Source organism: Salvia hispanica, chromosome 6 (assembly GCF_029641045.1).
Source record: "Salvia hispanica isolate PSC_SH4W2 chromosome 6, Shi_PSC_v1, whole genome shotgun sequence".
NCBI classification, from domain to species: Eukaryota; Viridiplantae; Streptophyta; class Magnoliopsida; order Lamiales; family Lamiaceae; genus Salvia; species Salvia hispanica.
Window position 1 is genome coordinate 47,926,207 of NC_142697.1, and position 15,322 is coordinate 47,941,528.

Here is a 15,322-nt window from a genome sequence, read left to right on the forward strand (position 1 = left end):
AGCTTGTCCTTGCGGAAGAGCACGGATGTGGGTGTTGTGGTCTTGCCTAAGGACAAGGAGTAAAAGTGGGTCCGGGCCCACCTCCGTGCTCTTAAATAAGAGCACGGATGGGGATGCTCTAAAAGTTTCATTCATTGGCGGCACGAATTATAAGAAATGTTAAAAAAAGTGGATGGAAAAAAGTTAGAGCATCTCCAGCGTCGGTCGTCCGCCATTAGGCATGGGAGGTACGGATGCGGACGTCCGCTACGGACACCGCATATCCGCGGCTTTCCAGCGACGTCCGCCATTGCGGTGCCGAGTCGGACGTCCTGATTTTATATATATATATTTTAAAAAAAAACTCTATATATCCGGCTCATTGTGAACTCTATATACGGCTCGTTGCAAACTCTGCATATACGATTTTTTAAAAAACTCTAACGCATGTATTATTGTCGAAAACGAAAATCTAAAAAAACATATCATAACATGTACTTTGTTTGAATCGTTTTTTGGTTTGGAATGACTTTTTTTTTGTGACCTATGTACTTTTTTTTAACTTTAAATATGTATGTTTTTTTAAAAAAATAAAATCGTTGCATTTCCCCAATATTCGTGTCGAAATTTTAATTCCAAAAATTGCATATTTGTGAATTTGTGAACTTTTATTATTGTGGATGTTCGTCGGGATGCCCGCTATTGTGCAGTGGAATATCTTTATGATGTGGCAGTGCAGTGGGAGGTCCTTATGATGTGGCGGGAGGTGTTTTTAGGAAGTCCGTCGGGACATCCGTGCCATTGGAGATGCTCTTAGTGGAATATCAATGGTATAGATTAGAGGAATATGAGACCCTATTATCATTTATGGTAAAAGCAAACTGGGATTCGTATTCACCAACGGAAGGAATACTAAAGACCATATGTATGTTACAGTCAACTCTCAAATAAAAATAATTTTGTCCTATCTAAATCCATTTTCCCGAGTTGTTGAAACATAAATGGAGTATCATTTAGTTTGTTAACAAATAAGTAAACAAACAAACAATAAGCTACAGAAATTAAACAATCCCAATTAAAGAGAATTTGAGTTTTGGTTTTAGCTGCAAATTCACAATACATTAAATTGAATTCAATTATACAGTGAAAAAATAGATAAATCCATCTGTACATGCACGATTTCAAGTAGTACTATCTCCGCCCATAGTCAATAGTCTTTTTTATCATCTATAAAGTATTGGAGTAGTTTTTTTCTCCATTCTTATCAACTTTCAACAATGATTCAATTTTTTTTTTAATTATTTCATTTATTAAATTTATATTTAAACTGAAAGAGTATTGTACTAAAAAAGAATAGATAATATGCATGCTACTGTTGACTGGGTCAAAATTTGCTGATGGCTGACCGCTCTGAAAAATTCTAATATGGTTTTCTTATTCCACGAAATTAGCCAAATTTAAATTTTCTCAACAAAAAGAAAAACATTTCTCATGAGCAATACATGATGGATTACAATGGCCGTGATTCACTTATATGGATACAGCATATAAGATCTCATATTTTCCTAAAATAAGTGTTACTCCCTCCGTCCATGAATAGAAGTCTCATTTCTATCCGGCACGGAGTTTTAAAAAATGTTAAGAAAAGTGGGTGGAAGAAAGTTAGTGGAATAGGGGTCCCACTTGTATTTATTAGTTTTAAATGATATGTGAGTGGAATGAGTTAGTGGAATGTGGGGTCTCTTTACCATTTATGGAAAGTATGAACCGGGACTCCTATTCGTGGACAGACCAAAATGGAAAAACGGAACTCCTATTCATGGACGGAGGGAGTACTCCATTTTTCTTAAATAACAATAATAACTTTATACTTGTATTCCTATACAATGTGACTACAATTAAACAAGAAATACATAAACTCATGAATTAGTCTCTTGTGGAGGTTGATTAACAGAGATTTCTACTGTTGATCTTGATCACATGGAATGCTTATGGCTGGACTTGCTGCTGCTGAAACTCCGACTCCACGATCAGGACTTTGCGTTTCCTTGGATGACAACGACTCATCTTTCTCCCTCGTAAAAATTCTAGCAAGCCCGAGAAGCTTTTCCTTCCTTGAAGCAGTAGATTCTAGTAGATACCGATTCTCATACAAGAAACGTGACAAGAATATAGCCAGAGCTACCGTTGATGACACCATTGCCCATCATTCCTGCTTCTTTCGCCATCTTGAAGAAACGGGATGCAAGGCCTGGCAGCATATGAACCACGAACACCCTCGTCCTCATCTTCATCAGCTTGCCGAGCTCCTGTCGGATTTGATCCTCCGTGGCATCAGAGGAAATAACACTTTGCTGTGAGACAACAGCATTGCTCTTTAGCAGATCCACAGTCAAATACGGTACCAATCCGCTTCCATAGGTTGAATCCTCGTACACAAATACAATCTCCCTCCATCCAAATTTCTTCACAATTGCTGCAATTGGTTTGACCTGAGAAGAGGAACACCATGCTGATCTGATGAAGTATGATGATTCTTTGAGCGATACAGACGGGCTCGTTGCTGTAGATATTATTGGAACTTCCACCTTTTCACCAATATCTATCACGAACTCAGCTTGAATGGATCTTTGTGGCCCGATTATCGCTACCACTTGATTATTCTTCAACAAATCTATAGCTGCAAATTGAATACAAACTAGAATTTAGGAGCTTGCCAAAACACTTGAATCTATGCTTTATACAAGTGAACAAAATCCAACACTCTCTCTATCTGATTCAAAGTGACACATTAGGGAAACATCACTCTATGTACTTTATTCTCCCTAACGCACTAAACAACGCTGCATAAAATCCCGTGAAGAAAAATAAATGCTTCTCTGTGTATAGGAAAAGTAAGTATACCTGCAGAAGCTGCAGTAACATCACTCCTCGAGTCTCTGAAATGAGGCTCGATCATGGTGCTGTAATCGCGGTTGGAGTAGAAATCTTCGATTGCCATAGAGATGCAAGTCTTGCATATCTTCCCCACAGTTCCGTCGAGATCGAGAATGATTCCCACATTAGCCTTTGCAGCAGTTGCATTTAAACCACTCAAAGGGTCAATGCAAAGGCACATGAACAAAAGCATATGCAACCAAATCAATTGAGTAGTCTGCATTGCAAAAGAATAAAGTAAACTATGAAAATAATGTGCTTGTGAAAGTGCTGCAGCAATAGCTTATATTTATAGCAAACAAATTTCCAAGCATGAGAATTAAAGAATCCAACTGCATTGGCAGAGATAAAATATACTCCACATAGCATATTTTAAAATGTCACCTTGTGTCATCCTCGTAAGTGAATATTCCACAACGACTTTTACCAGCTCTTTTCGGAATACAGTCAACATGTGGGGGGCACACTTAATTCGACGCATGTTTGATCTTTGAATCGAGAATCCTGTAAGAAGTTAAATCAAAATTGAAGATGTGGATGAAAGTCAAATGATATACCATTAGTAAATTGATATTTGACTAAATATTTAAGGGAATATTTATTATACAAGTCGGCCAAAATCCTAAGTAAGATTGAAGATTCTAAACTTAGTACTAGAAAGAAAATCCCGGCGGCGCAATTATTTAGTGTAATCAAGGACCATAATATATGGTATTGCTGATCATGACAGCTCTGACCAATTCAGACAGTCATATTCAAATTATGTAAAATCAAAATTTTAAGGTTTGTCCATCATCAAAATTTATTCTGTAGGTTCTAGCCGCCATAAACCAAAAAAAAATAATAATAATACTCCCTCCGTTTCAGAAAGATTGTCTCATTTTGCAAAAATAATAGTAATAAATAGTTAAAAAATAATAATAATACTCCCTACATTATTCTTTCTCTTATTTTACTCTCTTTCAATTTTATCTATTTAGTATTATTTTTGCAAAACGAGTACAAAAAATGAATTGGGACAATCTTTCTGGGACGGAGAGAGTAATAATAATAATAATAATAATAATAATAATAATAATAATAATAATAATAATAATAATAATAATAATAATAATAATAATAATAATAATAATAATAATACTCCCTCTGTCCCATGTTACTTTAGTCATTTCTTTTTTTGTACTCGTTTTGAAAAAATAATAATAAATAGTTAAAGTGGAGAGAAAGAAAAGTAAGAGAGAATAATGTAGAGAAGAGTCTTGACTATAGTGTTCTCTTTTTTACTTTATTTTTTCTCCGCTTTAACTATTTATTATTATTTTTTCAAAATGAATGTGAAAAAGAAGTGACTCAAGTAACGTGGGACGGGTGGATTAATAAATAGTTAAAGGAGAGAATAATGTAGAGAATAGTCTTACCTACATTATTCTTTCTCTTATTTTACTCTCTTTCAACTTTATCTATTTATTATTATTTTTGCAAAACAAGTACAAAAAATGAATTGGGACAATCTTTCTGGGACGGAGAGAGTAATAATAATAATAATAATAATAATAATAATAATAATAATAATAATAATAATAATAATAATAATAATACTCCCTCTGTCCCACGTTACTTTAGTCATTTCTTTTTTTGTACTCGTTTTGAAAAAATAATAATAAATAGTTAAAGTGGGGAGAAAGAAAAGTAAGAGAGAGAATAATGTAGAGAAGAGTCTTGACTATAGTATTCTCTTTTTTACTTTATTTTTTTTCCGCTTTAACTATTTATTATTATTTTTTCAAAATGAGTGCGAAAAAGAAGTGACTCCAGTAACGTGGGACGGATGGAGTAATAAATAGTTAAAGTAGAGAGTGAGTAAGTAAAAGAAAGAATAATGTAGAGAATAGTCTTACCTACATTATTCTTTCTCTTATTTTACTCTCTTTCAACTTTATCTATTTATTATTATTTTTGAAAAACGAGTAAAAAAAATGAATTGAGACAATCTTTCTGGGACGGAGAGAGTAATAATAATAATAATAATAATAATAATAATAATAATAATAATAATAATAATAATAATAATAATAATAATAATAATAATAATAATAATAATAATAATAATAATAATAATAATAATAATAATAATAATAATAATAATAATAATAATAATAATAATAATAATAATAATAATAATAATAATAATACTCTTAGAGTCTTAGTAGCATGGTCTTTAAATCTACGTTCATTTATAAAAAAAAAAAAGTGAATACTATTATCTCACTCAAAGTTTAAATTAAAGCATTTTAAATTTGTCACAATATTTATTTAAAGTTGTATTATAAAGTAAGTGACAAAATAAAATAAAAATGTATAAAATATAAATGGGACTATATATGTCTTCATTAATCATTATGCACAATGCTAAAATAAAAAATATAGTATATCACATAAATAATACTCCGTACGTCCCAAGGAAGATGACCCATTTCTTGGCCGACACGAGATTTTATGCAATTTTATTTTGTGTGTTAAATGGAGAGAGTAAAGTAAGAAAGAGGGATAAAGTAGGGATAAAGAGGTTTTCATTTTAAGTAATGGATCATCTTGGTTGGGACAAACCAAAAGAAAAAGTGGGTCATCTTTAATGGGACGGAGGGAGTACATGAAAATGAAAAAATTGAATCAAATTTGGCATATTGGGCCTGTAGCCCAATTTCTCATGCCTTTATTTTTACAACCCAATAGTTTAAACAAATAATTGAAAATAGGGGCTTGGGCTAGATAGTTATACTCCAAAGCCCACAAAGTTTATTCAAAAAAATCAACATGCTACAAGAATTATCATATTCCTTTAAGGGTTCGGATTTCAAGAATATTACTCTTCAATTTATAACTTTCAACAAACAATGGTTCTATTCTTTTTTTCACTCCCTCCGTCCTACAAAGATTGTCTCATTTTTCCATTTTGGTCCGTCCCACAAAGTTTTGTCCCATTTCACTTTTAACCATTTTATATAGTGGACCCCATATTCCACTAACTCATTCCTACTCACATTTTATTATAAAACTAATATATAAAAGTAGGACTCACATTCCACTAACTTTTTCAACTCACTTTCCATTATATTTTTTAAAATCCGTGCCCGGTCAAAGTGGGACAATCTTTGTGGGACGGAGGGAGTATTTTTTAATTTCATCAATTTTATTCTATTTAAACTTGTATCATCCAATATGTGGCTGATGGCTAACGGCACTGACCAATTCTAGAAAATATGTTTTTCAATTTCCACGAAGTTAGCTAGATTTGAATTTTATCAACAAAAAGAAAAACATTTCTCATGAGCAATACATGATGGATTGCAATGGCCTTTATTCCCCTATATAGATACAACATATAGGATCTCTTTTATCCTAAAATAAGTGTTATTTATATACAATGTGACTACAATTAAACAAGAAAAAACATAGTCATGAATATGTCTCCTGTCGACGTTGTTTAACGAAGATTTCTACTGTTGAGAATCCTTCATCTTGTGAAAACATCCCTTGATCTTGATCACATGGAATGCTCATGGCTGGACTTGCTGCTACAGAAATTCCGACTTCACTTGGATGAGTCGTTTCCTTGGATGACAACGACTCATCCTTCTCCCTCGAAAAAATTCTAGCGAGCCCGAGAAGCTTTTCCTTCGTTGAAGCAGTAGATTCTAGTAGATACCGATTCTCATACAAGAAACTTGACAAGAATATAGCCAAAGCGAGCGTTGATGACACTCCGGCAATGAGGAAGAGCCCCTTAAAACTGTCAAGATTGAGCCTCTGAGATTTGCTCAGAGCTCCATTAGCATTGGGGCAATCCTTTTCATCTCCTAGCCATTTCTCCGTGATCCTCACCATTAAATCTGTATCCTCTTTCAGCCTCAGGATCTCGTGTGAAACATCAAAAACCAGTGGCGAACCCTTTGGAAATGCCTGCAGATTTTCAATGAGGTCACAAATCTTGAATGAAGGGGTGAATGGTGGAAGAAATGGGACTTACGAAACCAAAGCCAGAAGTTGGATAGATTGGACCGATCATGGTATACTTGTCGCAGTGCTTGGAAAGGAGAAGCCTAATGTAAGGGAGTTCATCAATAATCGCGCCTACTCCTCCATTTCTGCTGCCTTTGGAGAGAGCTTCGTGGAATTGATCCACATTGCTGTAGCTTCTCAGGTTCGCGGATTCAACAATGCCATTGTTTGTCAAGAATTCACTAACGAAGGAGCCTATTTGGTGGCCGACAAACTCTCCATTCTTTATCAGATCATTCACACTGTTGATTTCAGGCTGCAGTTGATCTACTGTTAGCATGGATGTCAAGTTTGCAGTGTAACTTGACGTCAAAACCAGCACCACGAACACCCACACGATCACCACAAATCTTGTCAAGTTGCTCCTTACTTTCTCCCCTGTTAGAATATGAGCAACTAGTTGAGCTTCATAGAGAAGAAAATGAGATGTACACAGAATTCTCGACTTACTTTGAGCAAAAACAAGCGTTGAGAATGAGAACCAGAATATCATCCCAACTTGCTGGTTAGGTGGACCCCGAAATGCTTTATTTACGCGATGCTCAAGAACCCAAATGACAAATCCAGTGTAGACAACGAACGCGCCAATGGTTAGCCAGAGGCCGGTTGTTAGAGGTTTCATAAAAATCCAAGCATTCTTCCTCTCGTTAGGCTTGATAGGAACAACAATGCCAACTCCCGATTCTGAGTAAGGGAACGTAAAATCTATGTACTTAGATCTGCTAGCTGTGACCGTTATGTCTGCCACGAATGCATCAAGATCCTGTTATCATCATTGAAAAGAGTATTAATAGGTTCAATACGAAAGTATATGAAACAAAGTGGCTTATGCTTTTACCTTTCCGTCTAACTTCTGCATAATTTCATCATTACTCCTATATTCTGTACCCAATGCAACATATTCGACAGGGACACTATACGGAATATTTTCCCACACCTTCTCAAAAACATCAATGCAAAAACCCGTTGCTTGAACAACACCTGTTTCTTCATTCTTTTCAACTTTAAGGAATTCATTGAAACCAATTTTTGCTGTAACTCCAACTCTAAACTTTTCACCATTCACAGCAAGTTCCCACCCTTTAGGCACTATATTTTCTTTCCCGGGCCATACAATGGGGTCAAGATTTTCCTTTCCGGTCAAACAATCATCTTGATGATCATAAGGCTTAAGCTCCCTTGAGATACCACATTGTTCACTCCAAAATCCAATTGAGATTTCTTTCCCGCCATTCACATTAACTATCCTAAATGCAGATGGCTGCAGTTGGCCGTTACTTATGTTAAAATCACCACTCAGTCCTCTGGCCATGTGGTTTCTGATCCAACCTAGAAGTGGTGGTCCAGCCAACGATGTTCCTATTGCTCCCAAATCTGTCAAAGTTGCTCCATCAACCGATCTATTGAACTGTGGGGATGTCACGCCAGCTCGTTCAATTGCCTCTGCCAAAACTGTGATGCTGTCATAAGACCATAGACCAAAAATATTGAGTTCTGTTCTGTCCATCTCTGGATTCTCCATATGAAACCTCTTTCTCCATCTCTTTTCAAAGTTAATAAGCTCAACGGATTTTGGAACGTAAGCCTTCACACCTATTACACCTTGCATCGCCTCCATAGTTTGTGGATCCATAGAATCTAAGAGACTCGTTAGCACGTCAACTATTAGCCAGGCATACCCCTTGCCCATCATCCCTGCTTCTTTGGCCACCTTGAAGAAACGGGATGCAAGGCCTGGAACCATATGAACCACGAACACCCTCGTCCTCATCTTCATCAGCTTGCTGAGCTCCTGGCGGATTTGATCCTCCGTGGCATTAGAAGAAATAACACTTTGCTGCGAGATCACAGCATTGCTCTTTAGCAGATCCACAGTCAAATACGGCACTAATCCGCTTCCATAGGTTGAATCCTCGTACACAAAAACAACCTCCCTCCATCCGAATTTCTTCACAATTGCTGCAATTGGTTTGACCTGAGAAGAGGAAGACCACGCTGATCTGATGAAGTACGATGAGTTTTTCAGGGATACTGACGGGCTCGTTGCTGTAGATATTATTGGAACTTCCACCTTGTCACCAATATCTATCACAAAATCTGCTTGAATGGATCTTTGTGGCCCGATTATCGCCATCACTTGAGTATTCTTTAACAAATCTATAGCTGCAAATCAAATCCATACCAGAAATAAGAAGCTTTCCCAAAGACTTGATCTAAGCTTTATAAAAGTGAGACAATCTAATACTCCTATAATCTTATTTGAGATTTGAAGAATCTGAGTAAGAGTAAGTATACCTGCAGAAGCTGCAGTAACAACATCACTCCTCGAGTCTCTGAAATGAGGCTCGATCATGGTGTTGTAATCGCGGTTGGAGTAGAAATCTTCGATCGCCATAGAGATGCAAGTCTTGCATATCTTCCCCACAGTTCCGTCGAAATCAAGAATGATTCCCACATTAGCCTTTGCAGCAGTTGCATTGAAACCACTCAAAGGGTCAATGCAATGGCACATAAACAAAAGCATATGCAACCAAAACAATTGAGGAGTCTGCATTGCAAAAGCAACTGAGACAAGTGGGTATTTGTGAAGAAAGATAATTATGAAAGAGCAGTGTGTTTGTGAAAGTGCTGCAGAATAAGCATATATATAGAAACTACTTAGCAAACAAATTTCCAATCATGGGAGTTCAAGAATCAAAATGTAGAGTAGTGGCAAAGATAAAATATACATAAAAAGGAGAAATAAATCCACAACAAACGCTTTTACCAAGTTTACCATAACATTTACAGATATAAGTATAAAATGTGGACTTTTACCAATCCTTTGCGGAATCCAATCAAACATTTGGTGGGCAGACTAAATTCCTCGCCTTTTTGATGTTCAAATCTTGAAGATATTCCTGCAAAAAATTGAAATTCTGTGTTAGATTAAATCCATTTCCTGTATTTGTATAAGATTAAACTAAAATCTTCAAGTGAATTTTACCTCGTGATATTCATCATTCCTGGTTTTTAATTTGACTATTAATTTTTGAATTGAGGAAATACTAGTGCTTCCAAAGTCTGTTTATTAAGAAAAAATAAATGAACGCCGCCGCCATAAATTAATTGTATTATTCAAATGCTAATGTCACAAATTGACTTGGCATTAGTTTTAAATAAATTGTAGTAATAAAAAGTGTGTTCAAAATAGTATTATTGAAATATAGATTTTATTTTTATATTTATTTTATAATAAAATGTTAGTATAATAATTTAATGGAATATAAAGTCTATTAACAAAAATAAGTACGATAAGTATTAATGGACAGATGAAAAAGAATTAGTGACAAGTAATGGAAAATCTATAGAGTATAATGTTAAAAAAAAAATTAAATTCAACTAGGTGTACCACATTATATTTATATTTTATATTTTCATGATTTTGGAAACTTACATGCAATACTACTAGAATTTTTTTTTTTTTTTTTTTTATGATTTTGGAAACTTACATGCAATATTACTAGAATTCTTTATTTTTTGGATGATTTTGGAAACTTACATGCAATACTACTAAAATTTTTTATTAGCAATTATAAATGACCATATATATATATATATATATATGTTATAGTCAACTCTGAAATAAAATATTTTTTTCCAATCTAAATCCATTTTCTTGATACTATATTTATTTTTCATATAAATAAGTGCAGTTTTATTATATATAAAATAAAATGGTAGCGAGGTGTTGAGGCATATATCTTCAGAAATATCATTTAGTTTGTTAACAAATTAATAACAATCAATAATAGCTACAGAAATACTTATAACAATTAACAATTCAAATTACAATCTTATCTGAAAGATAAGAGAATTTGAGTTTTGATTTTAGCTGCAAATTCACAATACATTAAATCAAAATTCAATACTACAGTGAAAAAAATAGATAAACCACCTGGTAGATGCACGATATCTAGTACTACTATCTCAGTCTATAGTCAATAGTCTTTTTTTCATATATAAAATAGTTTTTTTTTTTTTTTGTTACTCTTCAATTTATCAACTTTCAACAAACAATGGTTCAACTTTTTTTAATTTTTTTATTTTATCAATTTTATTCTATTAAAACTTGTACTATCATCCAATGTTTGGCTGCTGGCACTGACCAATTCTAGAAACTATACTTTTCAATTTCTACTAAGTTAGCTATATTTGAATTTTATCAACAAAAAAGAATAACATTTCTCATGAGCAATACATGATGGATTGCAATGGCTTTATTCCCCTATATGGATACAACATAAAAGATCTCTTTTATGCTAAAATAAATGTATTTATCTTAAACACTAATAACCATAAACTAAATACTCCTTATATTTCTATACAATGTGACTACAATTAAACTAGAAAAAACATTTAGTCATGAATTAGTTTCCTGTGGAGTTATTTAACAGAGATTTCTACTGCTGAGATTTGAGAATCCTTCATATCCCTTGTTGATCCTGTTCACATGGAATGCTTATGGCTGGACTTGCTGCTACTGAAACTCCGACTTCACGATCAGGACTCTGCGTTTCCTTGGATGACAACGACTCATCCTTCTCCCTCGAAAAAATTCTAGCGAGCCTGAGAAGCTTTTCCTTCGTTGAAGCAGTAGATTCTAATAGATACCGATTCTCGTACAAGAAACGGGACAAGAATATAGTCAGAGCGAGCGTTGATGACACTCCAGCAATGATGAAGAGCCCCTTAAAACTGTCAATATTGAGCCTCTGAGATTTGCTCAGAGCTCCATTTGCATTGGGGCAATCCTTTTCATCTCCTAGCCATTTCTTCGTGATCCTCAACATTAAATCCTTATCCTCTTTCAGCCTCAGGATCTCGTGTGAAACATCAAAAACCAGTGGCGAACCCTTTGGAAATGCCTGCAGATTTTCAATGAGGTCATGAATCTAGAATGAAGGGGTGAATGGTGGAAGAAATGGGCCTTACGAAACCAAAGCCAGAAATTGGATAGATTGGACCGATCATGGTATACTTGTTGCAGTGCTTGGAAAGGAGAAGCCTAACGTAAGGGAGTTCATCAATAATGGCGCCTACTCCTCCATTTCTGCTGCCTTTGGACAGAGCTTCGTGGAATTGATCCACATTGCTGTAGCTTTTCAGGCTCGCGGATTCAACAATGCCGTTGTTTGTCAAGAATGCACCAACGAAGGAGCCTATTTGGTGGCCGACAAACTCTCCATTCTTTATCAAATCATTCACACTGTTGATTTCAGGCTGCAGTTGATCTACTGTTAGCATGGATGTCAGGTTTGCAGTGTAACTTGACGTCAAAACCAGCACCACGAACACCCACACGATCACCACAAATCTTGTCAAGTTGCTCTTTACTTTCTCCCCTGTTAGAATATGAGCTACTAATTGAGCTTCACAAAGAAGAAAATGAGATGTACACAGAATTCTCGACTTACTTTGTGCAAAAACAAGCGTTGAGAATGAGAACCAGAATATCATCCCAACTTGCTGGTTTGGTGGACCACGAAATTCTTTATTTACGCGATGCTCAAGAACCCAAATGACAAAACCAGTGTAGACAAAGAACGCTCCAACGGTTAGCCAAAGGCCGGTTGTTAGAGGTTTCATAAATATCCAAGCATTCTTCCTGCCGTTAGGCTTGATTGGAACAACGATGGCTATTCCAGATTCTGAGTAAGGGAATGTAAAATCTGCATACTCGGATCTGTTAGCTGTGACAGTTACATCTCCCACGAATGCATCAAGATCCTGTTGTCATCATTGAAAAGAGTATTAATAGGTTCAATACAAAAGTATATGAAACAAAGTGGCTTATGCTTTTACCTTTCCGTCTAACTTCTGCATAATTTCATCATTACTCCTATATTCTGTACCCAATGCAACATATTCGACAGGGACACTATACGGAATATTTTCCCACACCTTCTCAAAAACATCAATGCAAAAACCCGTTGCTTGAACAACACCTGTTTCTTCATTCTTTTCAACTTTAAGGAATTCATTGAAACCAATTTTTGCTGGAACTCCAACTCTAAACTTTTCACCATTCACGGGTAGTTCCCACCCTTTAGGCACTATATTTTCTTTCCCGGGCCATACAATGGGGTCAAGATTTTCCTTTCCGGTCGAACAATCATCTTGATGATCATAAGGCTTAAGCTCCCTTGACATACCACATTGTTCACTCCAAAATCCAATTGAGATTTCTTTCCCGCCATTCACATTAACTATCCTAAATGCAGACGGCTGAAGTTGGCCGTTACTTATGTTGAAAACACCACTCAGCCCTCTGGACGTGTGGTTTCTGATCCAACCAAGAAGTGGTGGTCCAGCCAATGATGTTCCTATTGCTCCCAAATCTGTCAAATTTGCTCCAACAACCGATCTATTGAACTGAGGGGATGTCACACCAGCTCGTTCGATTGCCTCCGCCAAAACTGTGATGCTGTCATAAGACCATAGACCAAAAATATTGAGTTCTGTTCTGTCCATCTCCGGATTCTCCATATGAAACCTCTTTCTCCATCTCTTTTCAAAGTTAATAAGCTGACCTGATTTTGGAACGTAAGCCTTCACACCTATTACACCTTGCATCGCCTCCATAGTTTGTGGATCCATAGAATCCAAGAGACTCGTTAGCACGTCAACTATTAGCCAAGCATACCCCTTGCCCATCATCCCTGCTTCTTTCGCCACCTTGAAGAAACGGGATGCAAGGCCTGGCAGCATATGAACCACGAACACCCTCGTCCTCATCTTCATCAACTTGCCAAGCTCCTGTCGGATTTCATCCTCCGTTGCATCAGAGGAAATAACACTTTGCTGTGAGACCACAGCATTGCTCTTTAGCAGATCCACAGTCAAATACGGCACGAATCCACTTCCATAGGTTGAATCCTCGTACACAAATACAATTTCCCTCCATCCAAATTTCTTCACAATTGCTGTAATTGGTTTGACCTGAGAAGAGGAACACCATGCTGATCTGATGAAGTATGATGAGTCTTTGAGCGATACAGACGGGCTCATTGCTGTAGAAATTATTGGAACTTCCACCTTGTCACCAATATCTATCACGAAGTCTGCTTGAATGGATCTTTGTGGCCCGATTATCGCCATCACTTGATTATTCTTCAACAAATCTATAGCTGCAAATTGAATCCAAACTAGAACTTAGGATCTTGCCAAAAGACTTGAATCTATGCTTTATACAAGTGAACAAAATCCAACAATCTCTTATTCAAAGTGACACATTTTCTATTTCGGGATGTCTCATTCAAAGTGACACATTAGGGAAACATCACTCTATGTACTTTATTCTCCCTAACGCACTAAACAACGCTGCATAAAATCCCGTGAAAAAAAATAAATACTTCTCTTTGAATACGAAAAGTAAGTATACCTGCAGAAGCTGCAGTAACAACATCACTCCTCGAGTCTCTGAAATGAGGCTCGATCATGGTGCTGTAATCGCGGTTGGAGTAGAAATCTTCGATTGCCATAGAGATGCAAGTCTTGCATATCTTTCCCACCGTTCCGTCGAGATCAAGAATGATTCCCACATTAGCCTTTGCAGCAGTTACATTGAAACCACTCAAGGGGTCAATGCAAAGGCACATGAACAAAAGCATATGCAACCAAATCAATTGAGTAGTCTGCATTGCAAAAGAATCAAGTAAACTATGAAAAAATGTGCTTGTGAAAGTGCTGCAGCAATAGTTTATATATATAGCAAACAAATTTCCAAGCATGAGAATTCAAGAATCCAACTGCATTGGTAGAGATAAAATATACACAAAACGGATTAAAAAAATTCACATACTAAGATTATGATAAAATATACAAAGACGTAATTTAAAATATCGACTTGTGTCATCCTCGTAAGTGAAGATTCAACAATGACTTTTACCAACTCTTATCGGAATACAGTCAAACATGTGGTGGGCAAAGTTAACTCGCCCCATGTTTGATTCTTGAACCATGCAAGAAATCAACTTTCTGTGAGAGATTAATCCAATTCCCCGCATTAGGTGAAGAAGCTGCAATTCTGTGACAGATTAAACCAATTTTTTTGTTGGTCTATGGTCCAACTTTGTTAACAAATTCAGTTTAGTTTACTCTGTCTTTAGAATTGCAAATGTGGATGACAGCCTGGTGATAAGTGTAATTCATGCATTTCATATTTTTGACTAAATATTTAAAATATTACTCCCTCGATCAAACGGTAAGTAGTTAGAAAAAGAAAACTTTATTCTTTTTATTTTTGAGTGAAGGCAGGCCCCCGCCTAGACCTGTCCAAGGTTTACTGAACCGGCGGTTAAAGCCA

At 35.8% G+C, this 15,322-nt stretch overlaps 2 protein-coding genes across 6 annotated transcripts; both read right to left on the reverse strand.

Moving 5' to 3' along the window:
• Nucleotides 1-6,254: 6,254 nt before the first annotated feature.
• LOC125204022 (glutamate receptor 2.8-like) lies at nucleotides 6,255-10,014 on the reverse strand. Of its 3 annotated transcripts, none has more exons than XM_089060508.1 (7): nucleotides 9,962-10,014; nucleotides 9,793-9,875; nucleotides 9,271-9,436; nucleotides 7,814-9,138; nucleotides 7,426-7,738; nucleotides 6,944-7,353; nucleotides 6,255-6,876 (listed from the first exon to the last, which is right to left on the reverse strand). In XM_089060508.1, exons 3-7 carry the CDS (start codon nucleotides 9,368-9,370, stop codon nucleotides 6,373-6,375), a joined length of 2,652 nt encoding a protein of 883 aa, XP_088916634.1. In that variant the 5' UTR covers nucleotides 9,371-9,436; nucleotides 9,793-9,875; nucleotides 9,962-10,014; the 3' UTR covers nucleotides 6,255-6,372. The 3 variants fall into 3 exon arrangements, with proteins under 3 accessions (XP_088916634.1, XP_047958517.2, XP_047958515.2); XM_048102560.2 differs by having other exon boundaries at nucleotides 9,271-9,523; XM_048102558.2 differs by lacking the exons at nucleotides 9,793-9,875; nucleotides 9,962-10,014 and having other exon boundaries at nucleotides 9,271-9,773.
• Nucleotides 10,015-11,222: 1,208 nt separating this feature from the next.
• On the reverse strand, nucleotides 11,223-15,160 carry LOC148924116 (glutamate receptor 2.8-like). Of its 3 annotated transcripts, XM_048102559.2 has the most exons (6): nucleotides 14,906-15,159; nucleotides 14,399-14,651; nucleotides 12,820-14,144; nucleotides 12,432-12,744; nucleotides 11,950-12,359; nucleotides 11,223-11,882 (listed from the first exon to the last, which is right to left on the reverse strand). In XM_048102559.2, exons 2-6 carry the CDS (start codon nucleotides 14,625-14,627, stop codon nucleotides 11,442-11,444), a joined length of 2,718 nt encoding a protein of 905 aa, XP_047958516.2. In that variant the 5' UTR covers nucleotides 14,628-14,651; nucleotides 14,906-15,159; the 3' UTR covers nucleotides 11,223-11,441. The 3 variants fall into 3 exon arrangements, with proteins under 3 accessions (XP_047958516.2, XP_088916550.1, XP_047958518.2); XM_089060424.1 differs by having other exon boundaries at nucleotides 14,399-15,160; XM_048102561.2 differs by having other exon boundaries at nucleotides 11,698-11,882; nucleotides 11,996-12,359; nucleotides 14,399-15,160.
• Between the last annotated feature and the right edge of the window lie 162 nt (nucleotides 15,161-15,322).

What these genes read in the sequence shown, in the direction of transcription:
- LOC125204022 (XM_048102558.2), bottom strand. Translation starts at nt 9,529, where the DNA reads ATGCAGACTCCTCAATTGTTTTGGTTGCATATGCTTTTGTTTATGTGC. An exon ending in TGCAGAAGTTAGACGGAAAG is followed by an intron (nt 7,739 to 7,813) that starts GTAAAAGCATAA and finishes TGATGATAACAG; the next exon opens with GATCTTGATGCATTCGTGGC. An exon ending in AACGCTTGTTTTTGCTCAAA is followed by an intron (nt 7,354 to 7,425) that starts GTAAGTCGAGAA and finishes ATATTCTAACAG; the next exon opens with GGGAGAAAGTAAGGAGCAAC.
- LOC148924116 (XM_089060424.1), bottom strand. Translation starts at nt 14,747, where the DNA reads ATGCTTGGAAATTTGTTTGCTATATATATAAACTATTGCTGCAGCACT. An exon ending in TGTTACTGCAGCTTCTGCAG is followed by an intron (nt 14,145 to 14,398) that starts GTATACTTACTT and finishes TTCAATTTGCAG; the next exon opens with CTATAGATTTGTTGAAGAAT. An exon ending in CAATTTCTGGCTTTGGTTTC is followed by an intron (nt 11,883 to 11,949) that starts GTAAGGCCCATT and finishes GAAAATCTGCAG; the next exon opens with GCATTTCCAAAGGGTTCGCC.